Here is a 14,206-nt window from a genome sequence, read left to right as displayed (position 1 = left end):
GTTAATAAGAGTTGAGCAGAGTTATATGAGAGATGTGACTTACAAAATTTTTTTTATTAAAATTGAAATGAGTGAAAAAATTTTAAGGATGATTTAAGAAATAATAAACAAATTTTCTTTCACCTCACAAACCCCCCAAATTGAGGTTTCACAGAATGTTGAGTAAGAGAATTAAGTGAGGGGAACTTCCTCCCTCCTTCACCCCACTTAACTCTCTTTTCTACAATCTAAATAAGGTGAAGTTACTCCACATCCTTAACCCTCCTCACTTAACTCTCTAAAATATCAATCCAAGCAAACCCTAAAGTAATCTAAACTACTTTCTGGAAAGCACTGTTGCCTGCTAAAAAGTGTTAGGTGCCATATATGATATATCCATATACCATTGCTTAGTCTTTTTTGCGCTGGACAAGAGATCTTCAAATTTTGGCCATTGGTGTTAGGAGTGCTGGGGTTGTTGATGATGATTGTGTTCAAGTGTGCTAGGACTTGTTGTCAGTCCAAATATTTTGACATGAGCTTGCACCAAATATGACCTACAACCAAACGAGTTGTGTGCAGTCTGAGAACATAAAACTGTTGGTTCAAGGTTGTCTTAGTGAAAATGACTTAAAATTTAATTTGTGTCATGAGAAAAGCTAGAGATAGAAGACTAACACTGTAATGAAAACACTTCTATTAACTAAATGAAAAAAAATAACACATCGCTGGATTAATGCATTTGGATCTTTAACTGTGAATACATCCTGGAATGTATTGAGGGAAGTACTTTACAAGCTAAAACTAAACATAGCCGTGGAGTTACAACCATGGAGGCTTGAAAGTAAATAAATGGGATAAAGATAATTGACTAGAGTCATGCTAGGAAATCAGTAAAATTTGTAGATGCGGAGTCTGTGTTTGATGTGGAGTAATTATGAATTTCTATTATTATTCTTCTTCTTATAATTTCCATGGTCTTCAGTGGTGACCATCATCTCCTGTTTCCTTGGCACGAATTTGACAAGTTTTGTCATGGTGAATTGTGAAAAATCGTCTTCTTGCTTAATGCTTGAGTTTTTGGGTCAAAACTCTTCATAACCGCAACATTTCAAAGTAATGGGAATTATGATGAAAGTCTCAAGTCATGTCCCTTCTCCAGGGTGGATATGGGAGCACTAGAAACATGTAGCTTGCATCACTCTCTTTGAAAATAGGCCTCATGTTGGATGTTGAGGAAACAATGCTGGTAGTTGCCATTTTATTACTGCTTTTGTATTCTACAACACGGGAAGGACTCTTTGATGGATCGTACTTAACACAAGAGGGGGGGGGGGTGAATTGTGTCCCCAAATTCCGATAGGAATCTCTTTTTATAATTTAAAAGGAAATCAATGTCAATTAACAATTAGCATACAAATTTGGACTCTAATAATTATCTTAATCAATATTCATTTCAATGCAAGATGTGATACAATATGGTGAATGATCAATTATCAAATAATCAAGGAATTGCAAAAACATATTTTTTTTTAAACAACACACTGCGCACAGATTTTACAACTCAAATTTCACCTAGCAAATCAAGTCAGAATTCAATGAAATTTGGTATGCAGTATCACAACACCCTAATGAATACTATATAAAAAATTCAGATTAAAATTCAAAGTTCAGCTATGTGAACAGTGCACGGACAGACTAGTGGTTCAGAAAATTCTGCAATCAAAACACTTAATCAATCAACAAGCAAGCAATGCAATCAAGAAAGTCCACACAGCAATTTATAGTAGTTCGGAGACTCTTCTCCTACATCTACTACCTAGGTTCACCAACCTAGGATTTTTCAACCTCCACTAAGGATGTGGTTTTCTCAAGAGCTCCACAAAACTCACAAGGGTTTTTAGGTCACCCTTAAAACTGAAGATTTCAAGATAATCTTCAAACTTTACAACCAAGGGTTTCAAGCACTCCCTTAAACTCAACCTCAACAAGGTTTTTGCCCAATGAAGGGACTTTTACAAGTGTTCGGTATAAATGGTTCACTCAAGATTTGCACTAAGCAAATGGGGTTGAGGAACACTCAAGAATCACAATATCACCTCACGGGTTGGATAGAAAATAAAGAATAATGAGGATTTTCGAATCTGAAAATAAGAAGCCAAATGAGAAGCACTCCCTCTTTGCAAAAGCAAAATAGTGAGGAAGCCTTTAGAGTGGCTTGGGTAGAAGCTTGGATTCAATGGCACAAACTAGCTTGGAAGCTTTGAGAACAACAATTTCTTCAATGTAATTTTGGCTTCTCCAAGTTGGAATGAGGAAGAACCCCTCTTTATAATTTACCAAGCTCTTGTGATTTCCACCATTGGATCTTTTTCTATCTTCAAATCTCGACCTTCAATTACATGTGCAAATCTTGGCCATTGAATGAATAGATCATTAAATCTTGACCTTACAATATGTAGCCGTTGCACTTGCATTATTTTCCAAGTCTAGCTTTCCAAGATTTGAGTTGTCATGTGCACTTGCAGCCATCTTTGACAATTTGATCAAACTTGCACCAAATCTTGACCTTGGTATCTCCAACAATTTTGTCATCTTTGACCATTTGATCAAACTTACACCAAATCTTGGCCTTGGTATCTCCAATGATTTCCTACAAAATGTGTAGCAACTTGCAACACTCTTTGACTCCAAAAATCAAGTAAGATCTTCTTTTAAGTAAAAAATTACAAGCAAGAATATGGTCTTATGCACAACCATTGGATTCACCTTTTAAATGGTCATCTTAACCCTTCAAGTCTTGTTGTAATCTGATCCATTCATAATTCAAAACAATTCAATCTCAGCCATAGATTAGTGTACCGTTGGAGCTTGTAGTCTTCAAGAATATCTTCATAATCTAAGTCTTGTCTAGTTGCAAAATATACTTTCTCATCTCTTACAAATTTCAACCATTGCATTTGTCCTTTAGCTTCATCAATTGTCTTCTCACAAAAATATGATTATTGACCTCAATAAAGGAAGCATGTGCAAGATCTTGTTTGATGAAGACAAGAGATCCTTCAAGTGACCAAACATGTCCCTCCAATCTTGACTTCAAACTCTGAATTTGGCAGCACCAATATATCCATATTATACAGCCCTAAGGCTAGTTCCAATCATCAATCAAAATGCCTTAGTGGAAGGTTGATGAACATAGGTTTTTCTTGGTTTTCTAGAGATCCAAGCTCATACTTGAAAACCGGACTTCAATTCACTTGAGCAAACTGAATTCTGAGTGATATAACATCTTCATGATGATTAACCTACAAAGAAATAGGAGGTAGAACTCCCCAATTGCATGTAAGCTCAAAGAGCTTCATATAGAGCGCATAGGTTAATTACATTAGAAAAACAACCCAGAAAATTCATATTACTGCATGATAAATCATTTTATATATATTAAAATGTCCATATAAAATTTCATAACAATCGGAAATCGTTTGGTCACTCAACCAAGCAAATAAGTCACTAATAGTGAAACCGATAAATTCTAAGTGTAAATTCAATGTCATTTTGCAAACTCAGTGTAAATGACCTTTTCTCTTGAACTTTACTAGGTCAAATATGTTCATAGTGATAAAACTAAGATGCACACGAAATTTCATTTAAATCGGAGTTCATTTGGTTCACCACGTTCACAAAGAACACATATGCACAAAATTAGGTAAAACCTAGTTTTGGCGGAATTTAAGCATATGACCAAATGTATATGTGATGCACTTAATTTATCATGATTATAGTCCTAGAGCATATATTAGACTTTTATGTGCATGTGGTTCAAATTTCAAGTCATTTTGATCTAAGTTGGTTAAGATAAATTATGATCATTAGAAGATTAATGCCCTAACTTAGTCCATGTATGTTTGTTTTCAAAACTAAATTTCCAGCACTATCTCAAAAATATATAGATATCAAATTCACATAGAGCTATGCATAAGCCTTCATTTAAGTGTATATGCACAATTAAGATATTAAACAATTAACCAAATAACCATTTAAGCATGTTTTCTAGCATTTTAGAATATGTTCAAGTCAAGCATGCTCACACACATTTTAGTATACAATCATACACAATCATCAAAAACACAATGTTGACTAGACACTAAGTCTTGGTCCAACACTCTTCTTGTTCAAAGTGTATGACAAGTGTGGTTTTGAATTCTGATCTCTGCTTGTCGTGCAATTGCTGAAAACGTGTCTGAGATATTTTATGAACGTGTAGGCTGCAAATTTCAAAATATCCTGAGCTTCCTCTACGTTATCCAATTGAAATCTCGGTTTTCATCTAACAAGTTGTTTAAATAGAATAAAATAATTCTGAAAAAATTCCCTTGATTGTAGCCTTTCAGACATAACTCTTTAGACCGTCCTAATTTCCAGTAACCACCTTTTGGATTTTAGCTCAAATAACACCATAATATCTACAAAATGAACAAACATTAATATAAAATCTTCTTCCCCTTGCTACATGTCCACTGGTGATTGAATGTTAGCATGGGTGGAACTCACGACGCCACTTGTCAGCAGATGATTGGAGGTCACTTTTGATACAAACAACCATATAGATACACCTATACTTATATATATACACACACAATCTCTTTAGCTAGTAGCTATAGGGGTCTATATATCGTGCTTTATTTTGGCAGGGAAATCTTACTACATTATTGTATAATATAGGGGGGTTGCCGGAGCTCCCTCGCAAGTGCTTCTCCCCGTTACAAAACAACAAAGTATGAGAGAGGTGGCTAGGGTTAGGTAGAGTGAAGAATTACCTGTTCTTGAGCTCTAGGAGCTTTGCATGTGGCCTTGTACAGTTGTACGGCCGAAGCATTTATTGCCCTCTCAATATTGATTTTGGTATTATCATTTATTAATGGTACAATTTTGGATTTTCTGTAATTAATTAGTTACATAAGTGTGTCATTTGGAAACATATATATTGATATTATAAAAATATCCCTACCAATAAGGCACTACCACGTGGCACATAAACACAGGACTGTAGAAGGATAAGTAGGTAAGGCTACCTCGGTAAATACCTAGGTAAGCACCTCGGTACATCTCCTTAGCACCAATCGAAGAAGGTACCTTGGTACTGACTGAGATAAACATTATAGTGACTCACTAGTATAGTCACCTCAGTACTGATCGAGGTAGTCTCCTCGACATTGCCCGAGATAGATATGCATCCCCACCAAGGGATTAAAGTCCCAATAAGACATGAACTCTAGACAAAGTCCGACTCCCCATTAGAGAGGAATACAGATGCAATCAATCATTCGATAAATCTTCATAAAACCAAAGAGAGGGAGTCCTACTCTTACTACAACAAGAACAATTCAGCTCATTTAAAAAGGGGACCTCAAGGTCTAGGTAAATATTCTGACTCCTGCACTTTCAATAAATTTTACTGAGAGGAAGAGCTCCGAGATATCGAGCTACTCCCCACTGCAAAGTTCTGTGCTGACTTGAGCATCGAAGAGGTTCCCTCGAGCACACCCTCTAGTGCTGACCGTAACTTACGTTCATTCTATGTGTAGGAAGGAAGGAGAATACTTATCACCAAAGAAGGATATTGACAATTCAAGCTCGGTCTGACTAATTGATTCATCTGGTAGGGTTAGTCCTATTTATGACATCATCGTCAACGGTGTAGCCAAGGGGCTACACTAGGCTTAGCCCCCGTAAATTTTTAAATATATATAGTTAGTTAGTTAGTTAGTTTTTATAGTAAAAAATATACTTAATCTAATAGTAGAGAGTAACTTTGATATTATCCATTCCATTATTGTTAATATTTTAGTTAGTTTTTATAGTAAAAAATATACTTAATATAATAGTAGAGAGTAATTTTGATATTATCCATTCTATTATTGTTAATATTAAACAATAATACATAACAATATTAATTTTTTGTTAAAAAAAATAGATTGTATTTGAAATATGACTTCTAGTTATATACATTATATATTATCTCATTTTGTACATGGTGTTTAATTAGTTTTCAACAATTTTAATATTTATTTATGTAAATATTTTTGATTATTTTATGAGACCAAACATTAAAATGAATATTGAATTTAATATTATTTCAATGAATATTCAGGGACAGCTCGGACTAAATTTTTTTGAAAATAAATCAAAATACTATTTTTTTAATATCTACCCTATTATTACTTGCGGCTGCGCCCCTGATGTGTATAGTCCTAGCCAGAGTTACATCATTCTCACGTAATTGGGAAGTACATGCATGTGTTGTTATAATGATATAGGCCATAGACTCATGGTATATTGCAAACAATATAGGGTACATGAAAATCCACCAAGTCTAAAACTCCTAAGTACATCACCCTACGATAGGACCCTTAACAACTTTAACATTTTTTATACACTTTTTATATTTTATTATTTATTCTTTTGTTTTATTGCATTTTAAAGATAATTTATCGCATTAGACAACTCATCACATTGCTACATCACATCACATTGTTGGCAGGATGATATTTTCATAAAACAAGAAGACAAACCTGTGGAAGAAAGTGAAGACAATATTGACGTTGATGTTATAAATGAAATTTTCACCGAGATGGTATGATGTTGCTGCGATTTACCACAAAATTTTTTGACTTCAAGATTCAATTTTAGAGTTAAATTTCACACGTTTGCATTTAATTCCTGACCTAACTCTCTTAATTACTATATCCTCGGGTATTCAAATCGCGTCAATCCTTAATTGATTGGGTTCAAGATAGTGGACGTAATTTGGGATTTATCATCGTCATTAAAAGGTCAGAGATTGGTGGATTCAGAAAGAGACCCACATTGCAGTTACAATGTGATCGCGGTGGCACATACAAAAGTAAGAAATCATCAATGAAATATACTGGCACCAAAAAAATAGATTATCCTTTCAGATTGAAAGGAGTGAAATTGAAAACAGATGATGATTGGATGTTAAGGGTGCTATGTGGAACCATGTCGTGACATTATATATGGAGGGACACCCGTACGCCGATCGGCTATCTACTATTGAATTCGTTGAATAACCGTGATCCCGACAACGCATCCACAATTGATACTATATACAATGCACACAAGAAGATTCGGCCAGCTGAGAAAGCTGATAGATCCTAAATGCAGGTTCTCATGAGCTTCTTACACGAGTCCGGCTACATTTTCTATCATCGTGCCAATGCTTTAACTAATGAACTCGAAGATTTATTCTTTGCACATCCAGGCTCGTTAGAATTGTTGCGTGCATTCCCGCATGTGTTATTGATGGATGCAACATACAAGACAAACCGGTTTAGGATGCCTCTTCTCAAGATTATCGGTGTGACTTCTACAAATATGACATATTGTATAACGTTCGTGTGATAGCTATCTGTCTTCGTCTTGGCAAAGATGCATGGGTCACCGTCCGGTATAACCTGACGGAAGAGTTGAGCACATTCTGGGATCAGTATGTTGTAATATTTGATAGTGAAGAGCGAGCATCTCGTATTCATAACTCATTGAACTTCTTTGCATCAGATAGAGGAGCACCGGTTGAGCACTTGATGACAATGCCAGACATGGATCTCTTGATTGCTTCGAGGTACAATGTCATTCTACACGTTCTTAGTGAGTTATAGAGCTTGATGTATTTGCCACTTCGATCAACTCCTCCACCGCTGTATCAACATGTTGCTATAGCTATCGGACACGTAAATAATAATCATTACGTCCAGGTTACGTTGACAAAGGGTTACCCGATGCCTCACATTATGTATCAATGGAAACACTTCAGGTATGATTGTGCAACTACACGGGCTATGCCTTATATGGAACAACTTGATGCGTACATGCAGAATACTCGTTATAAGTTTCCTCCTGAAACTATTGTGTTAGAAGATTAGAGATGTAACATGTATTAATGTGACCCAATAAAATAATTATTTTACTTTATTATAGTAATTAATTTTTAGACACGGATCCCACTGACAAACAAAAGAACAAGCAAAAGCCTGCTGGAAATTGGATAATAGTGGAAGAAAATTAAAAGAGAATGAAAAAAATGAGAATGAAACGTTTAAGGAGAAAAAATGAGAAAAAAATTAAAAAGTGAAACGTTTGGGTATATGGGCTCATGAGAGTACGGAGCATCCAGTTATGAGATCACTGACAGGGAGGTGTAACTACCGAAAAATTAGGTGTGAATACCAATTTCCATTGCAAAAACGCAGTCACGTCATTTACCTAATAAGTAAAATCAGGCCGGCATGCATGTGAGAATTAATGCAAAAGATTGTCGCAAGTCAAAATAAGAGATGCCCGACCAACGTTGACCAAATATACTAAACTCGGCAGAAATAAAAATATGTGCTATATCTACATGTAACCATTAATCTTAATCACACTTTCCAAGTGTGGGAAGTCATGTCTCCCTCTAAAATCTCTCTAGATATTCATGTGTATTCAATTCCATTGCTTTTCGAGAAAGAGAAGGAGTCTTGCATATCGTTAATTAAGGACTTCATAGCAAAAGGAGCAGGCCATCACCAAGTCAACTCTTCCTCTTTTTAATTAGTTTGATCATGTACACCTTAGTTGCAAGGGAATTGTTTTATGTTGCCCCCGCTTATTTGATTCAAAGGAAATTAAGTTTTTTCAAAAGCAAATTAAAATTGCGTTGATTCTGATTAGTAGGGGTCCACCATCCTAATGGTACTATATATATATGTAACATTTCTCTGCTAAGGACGAACTATACTGGAGTGTTATCGCGGACATGTCATGTCACAAATGAGTGGGGGTCACATTTATTGTGCTTTATTACAATCTTGCACGGGTCCGTAAACTTTTCTCGTAAAGTTGGTCCTTAACAGAGAATTATTCATTTATATATTGAATGAGTTGAAGAGCCAAAAAAAAAATAAATGAGTATTTTGGTTGTTTCAAAACATGTAAATATATGGTCCAACATGTATCCCACCAATGCAGGGAAGTCGCAACATTGATCAATCATTTTCTTTAATATTACAAAAAATAATTAGCTATATATCGTGTAATACTCTCTGTTGACTATGTGCATGCATATGTTTCTTTTTTCTTGTACATGTATGCATATATTTCACAATCCTCAATCACACACACACACACACATAATACACACATATATATATATCAACGTACCTAAATGTTCTCTGGGTTCACATGAGGTAGACACGTATGTTCACTAAGACCAAACATTTCATGTCAGTACAGTATGAATCACACACGCATGCACACAGATGTACAGAAACTTCGTACACTATTTGGTCAGCCTACGACGAAGTCAAAAGCCTTGCATATGAATACAGGAACACACGCCTAATAAAAACATTAGTAATTAATATGTGGTTGGCAATTTGGCATGCTATATGTGTAGGTACGATAAGTGACCTAATTAAAGCATACTTTTAGGTGTACACATGGACCCCAATACACAGAAGTTGGTGGGGTTAAGTAATCGAAATCTTTATGTACATTTAACGTGGCGTATAATCTTTTGTTATTTGTAGATATATCAACCCTTCACACAAAAGAGAGAGGGACGTAAAAAAAAAGTGTATGTATATATATAAAGATGGTTAGTTGTAAACTGATAAACTGCCTCATTCTTTCATTACATACTAGTCAATCCAAACCCTAGCTACACACCCTTAAAAGCTACCATTTTGTTTTTCAACACCACCAAAATTATTAACACGAACAAGATCAATATGGAGTGCTCATCTTCACCATCGGTTGTTTCAGAGCTTGAAGGAGCTCTATTGAAAGATCCCGATCACTTCTCTTATTTCATGTTAGTAGCGTTTGAGGCTTCAGGTTTGATTCGATTTGCCTTATTATTGATTCTTTGGCCTGTGATTCGGTTGTTGGACGTGTTAAACATGGGTGATGCCGGTCTTAAGCTCATGATTTTTGTTTCCACCGTTGGTGTTCGAGAATCGGAGATTGAATCGGTGGCACGAGCAGTTTTGCCTAAGTTTTACATGGATGATATTGATATGGATGGATGGAGAGTGTTTTGTGGTCATGAGAGAAGGTTTGTGTTTACTAAGATGCCAAGGATCATGGTGGAGAGGTTTGTGAAGGAGCATTTGAGGGCTGATGAGGTTGTTGGGAGTGAGCTTGTGGTGAATCGATTCGGGTTCGTCACTGGATTTGTTAATGGTGATATCAACTCTCATATCTCCGGTCGAATCTCGAAGCTGTGTGTTGATGGCAAACCTGCTTTAGGGTTGGGAAAGCCTTCTTCAAGCTCATCCATTTTAAACCTATGCAATGTAAGTATTGAGAACTCACTTAAAATGTTTCTGTGATGTTTTAATATAGAGAAACACATTGATGTAGTTGATGTAGCTGAATCCAACACTATGATACTATATATATATATATATCCTAAAAGCTTAACCGTAAAAAGAAAATGGTAACTCTTTATCTTTCATTATTCATGCATGGGTCATGCACATTTCATTTGCTAATTGAAACCATCACTTGCGTCAACAGGAACAATTGCACCCCCCATTCATGATGACTACCAAAAAGCAGCAAGACCATCAAATCCTCCGTCCACTACCGGTGATCTTCCATGATGGCCGCCTTGTCAAGCGCCCGACACCCTCCACCGCACTCCTAATCCTTCTATGGATGCCATTAGGCATATTACTTGCCTTTATCCGCATAACTATCGGCTTTATACTTCCAATGTCTGTGATACCATATGTTTCTCGTATCTTCGGAGGCAAAATCATCGTAAAAGGCAAACCACCGGCGCCTCCGACCGATGGTAATAGCGGCGTCCTCTTTGTGTGCACCCACCGGACATTAATGGACCCCGTGGTCTTAGCCACCGTGCTCCAACGCAAAATCCCAGCTGTCACATACTCCGTTTCTCGATTATCCGAAATCTTATCCCCAATCCCTACCGTCCGATTAACAAGAATCCGCCATGTGGATGCAGAGAAAATCAAAGGCGAGCTCTCCAAGGGTGATCTAGTGGTTTGTCCTGAAGGAACAACTTGTAGAGAGCCGTTTTTGTTAAGATTCAGTGCACTTTTCGCTGAATTAACCAACAGCATAGTCCCGGTCGCAATGAATTATAGGGTAGGATTTTTCCATGCAACTACTGCCAGGGGTTGGAAAGGTTTGGATCCAATATTCTTCTTCATGAACCCTAGACCAGTCTACGAGGTGACGTTCTTGAACCAGTTGCCGGTGGAGGCGACTTGCTCTTCCGGTAAGAGTCCACATGATGTTGCAAATTATGTTCAGAGAATCTTGGCTGCCACGTTAGGGTTTGAGTGCACAAACTTTACAAGGAAGGATAAGTATAGAGTACTGGCTGGAAATGATGGAACGGTGTCGTATACTTCGTTTGTTGATCAGGTTAAGAAGGTGGTGAGCACTTTCAAGCCCTGTTTACACTAAGAAATATTTTGATGATCAATAAGATTTGTTGTGAGTTTATCGTATTATTGTTTTGTAAATTAGTTGGGCTTGTATTCTTTTTGTTTTGTTTTTTTTTGCACAATTATTATTTCTGGAATTGTTGAATAATGTAAAGGGTGACTAATGTTAAATAGTTTTTATCGTTAATGTTAGTTATCTGATTGAGACTTGGGAGGTGAAAGTTTTGAAAACAAAAAAAAGGTTTGATTTTGTAGCAATCTATTATCATTGAAAACAGAAGCCCATCAACAAATATGGGCCCATCTAGGCGTAGCCTATTATACTTAGCTCAGCCCATTATCCATATTATTCAATTATTAAGGTGAACTTTATTTGTACCACATCAGTATATCTACATCACATTGAAATTGAAAAAAAAAATCTAATCACGCCCCGTATACCCAAAATCTCACACATTTATGAAATACATCCCATTTGCAGTTTTGCCTTCCACAGATTTAATTGGACTAAGAAAATGAGCAGTAAAGTGGACTTCTTGTTCATTTTCTCTGCAATTATCTTATTTGGAGCATTATTATGGCCTATTGATGCCGACCCAGTTGTGGATAAGCTAGCAAGCAGATTTACTTAACAATATTCAACATTCGCATCATCTCAATTGGAATGAGAACTCTCCAGTATGCAATAACTGGACAGGAGTGACCTGTAATGGCGACAATTCTAGAGTCATCTCCCTCCAGTTGCCAGGACTTGGATTTCGTGGTTCCATTCCACCCAATACTCTTAGCCGCCTTTCAGGAATCCAGATTCTAAGTCTTAGATCCAGCGGAATATCAGGCTCATTCCTTCTGATCTCTACAAGCTTGAGAACTTGACAAAGCTTTATATATCTTCAATTCAAGCGGTCAGTTCACATGCCCATTGCCATTGAATTTCTCAGTTTGGAAGAAGAACCTCACGGTTGTTGATACTTGATATCTCAAACAGAGGCTTTAATGGCAGCATCCCTTCCTCGATTTCTAATTTGGCTCACCTCACAGCCGTTAACAATTCTCTTCCAGGTGAAATTCCCGATATCAATATATATTCCTCGTTTGCAGCCGTTGGATTTTATCCAACAATAATCTCAGTCAATCTGACAGAGAAAGGAGATGATTAGGTTTGGGAGGGGTGTAATAATCCTATGTTGGGAAAAACAGAGGGTCAAAGATAAGTTGATCAAAATTGGGGTGTAGTTAGAAAAAAATGGGTTTCATTTTAAGAAGTACTTTAATACATTTGAAAGAGAAGCCGATCAAGAAAGCATGGGTCCATCTTCTTCTCTCACGCTAATAATCTTAAATCATAAAAATATGACATAAAGAAATTCAAAGAGGTCTTAATATCATATACATAAATAGAATTTTAATTTACATATGAAAAAGACTTTAATATTCATGTTGAGACCCCTGTGGAATGTTGGATGTGAATTGGATGGGTCTTTTGTGGGTAACAAAATGAGGGATGTAGCATTGTCTTTGCACAAAGGATAATGTTTGAGATTTTAAAAAATGACCCTCAAAAGACCTCATTTAATATGAAGTGGGGCTGACGTTTCTGTTTTTAATCAATGATTAATACCATATATGTTTGAGGGTCTTTTGGGTGTCAAAAAATAGGGATGTAACATTGTCCATTGCACAAAACATCAGAGTCATGAACTAAGTTTTCAATTTTAAAAAAATCAAAAGACTATCTCTATTTTTAGTATTGTGTTTTTTATTTATATAGGATTAATCTTGAGAGGGGTACAATATTAAGACATGCCACAAGGTCACCCATTTTAGCATACTCTATCTTATGTTCTATTAATTTCTAATTTTGTCGTGACTGGAATTTTTTGCATTTTCTAACTTCTTGTTGGGCAGATTGGATTAGACGTTGTTGTTGCACTATTAATTGTTGCTTGTTTGGTGAAGAAACTCTGACATTTTAATTTCCTACTATACAAGAAAGGAAGTTTTGTTTTTTTTCCTCTTTTTTTAGAAGACTAATACAGCTATTTATTTCAATAAAAAACAATGAAAGACTAATTATGGTGTGTTTGGAAATGTTTTTCAATTTTGTATTTATAAAAATGCTGACGTGTACATCTTTTATGCCATGTCTTTTGTTGTTATTATTAAGGCTCAATCATATTTTATACCCCCGAAGTTGCATTGCTTTTTCCTTCATGTCCGTCAAGTTTAAAACCTCATCTTCCTTATTCAGTTGTCTTCCTCCTTCCGCTCCTCTCACAACCACAAGAGGTGCAACTGTGCAAGTCTCAAGAATCTCCTTTCCCTGACTTGTGTTCTCATCTCTTTTCCTACTTCACTTTCCAAATCCACAAACTTTTGTACAAGCTATGTCACATACTCCTTGCTCACCAAACTTTCTTCTCCTTCCTCTCTCTTGACCCATTTACCAACTCTCCATTCTTGACACTATTTGAATCCTGCTCAAGAAATAACCCAGCAAAAGCAGCTTCCATAGTTGAGCATTGGAACACACACATATGCCGTTGCCCACCGCTTCTCGCCCCCGAATCGAAGTTTTGATAATTATTATCCGACACCAAATCGGATTGGCCTCCTGGGTCTTCTAAAGCCGTTAATTAGGGAGTACTTTTCGGAGAATCATGTGAAAAAAGTACCAACAAAGCCAGAATTTGATGAGGGATTTGCTTCATTTGGATTCTTTTGTCATTTCCAGTTTTCCTGATTTG

General features: G+C 36.3%; 1 protein-coding gene across 1 annotated transcript; it reads left to right on the top strand.

Moving 5' to 3' along the window:
- Positions 1 to 9,654: 9,654 nt before the first annotated feature.
- Positions 9,655 to 11,669, top strand: LOC120005381 (glycerol-3-phosphate acyltransferase 5-like). The gene is made up of 2 exons (XM_038854989.1): positions 9,655 to 10,334; positions 10,558 to 11,669. Exons 1-2 carry the CDS (start codon positions 9,768 to 9,770, stop codon positions 11,476 to 11,478), a joined length of 1,488 nt encoding a protein of 495 aa, XP_038710917.1. The 5' UTR covers positions 9,655 to 9,767; the 3' UTR covers positions 11,479 to 11,669.
- Positions 11,670 to 14,206: the final 2,537 nt, after the last annotated feature.

The sequence above is a fragment of the Tripterygium wilfordii genome, chromosome 9 (assembly GCF_013401445.1).
Source record: "Tripterygium wilfordii isolate XIE 37 chromosome 9, ASM1340144v1, whole genome shotgun sequence".
Lineage (NCBI taxonomy): Eukaryota > Viridiplantae > Streptophyta > Magnoliopsida > Celastrales > Celastraceae > Tripterygium > Tripterygium wilfordii.
Note: the sequence above shows the minus strand (reverse complement) of the source record. Positions and strands in the feature narration are given on the sequence as shown.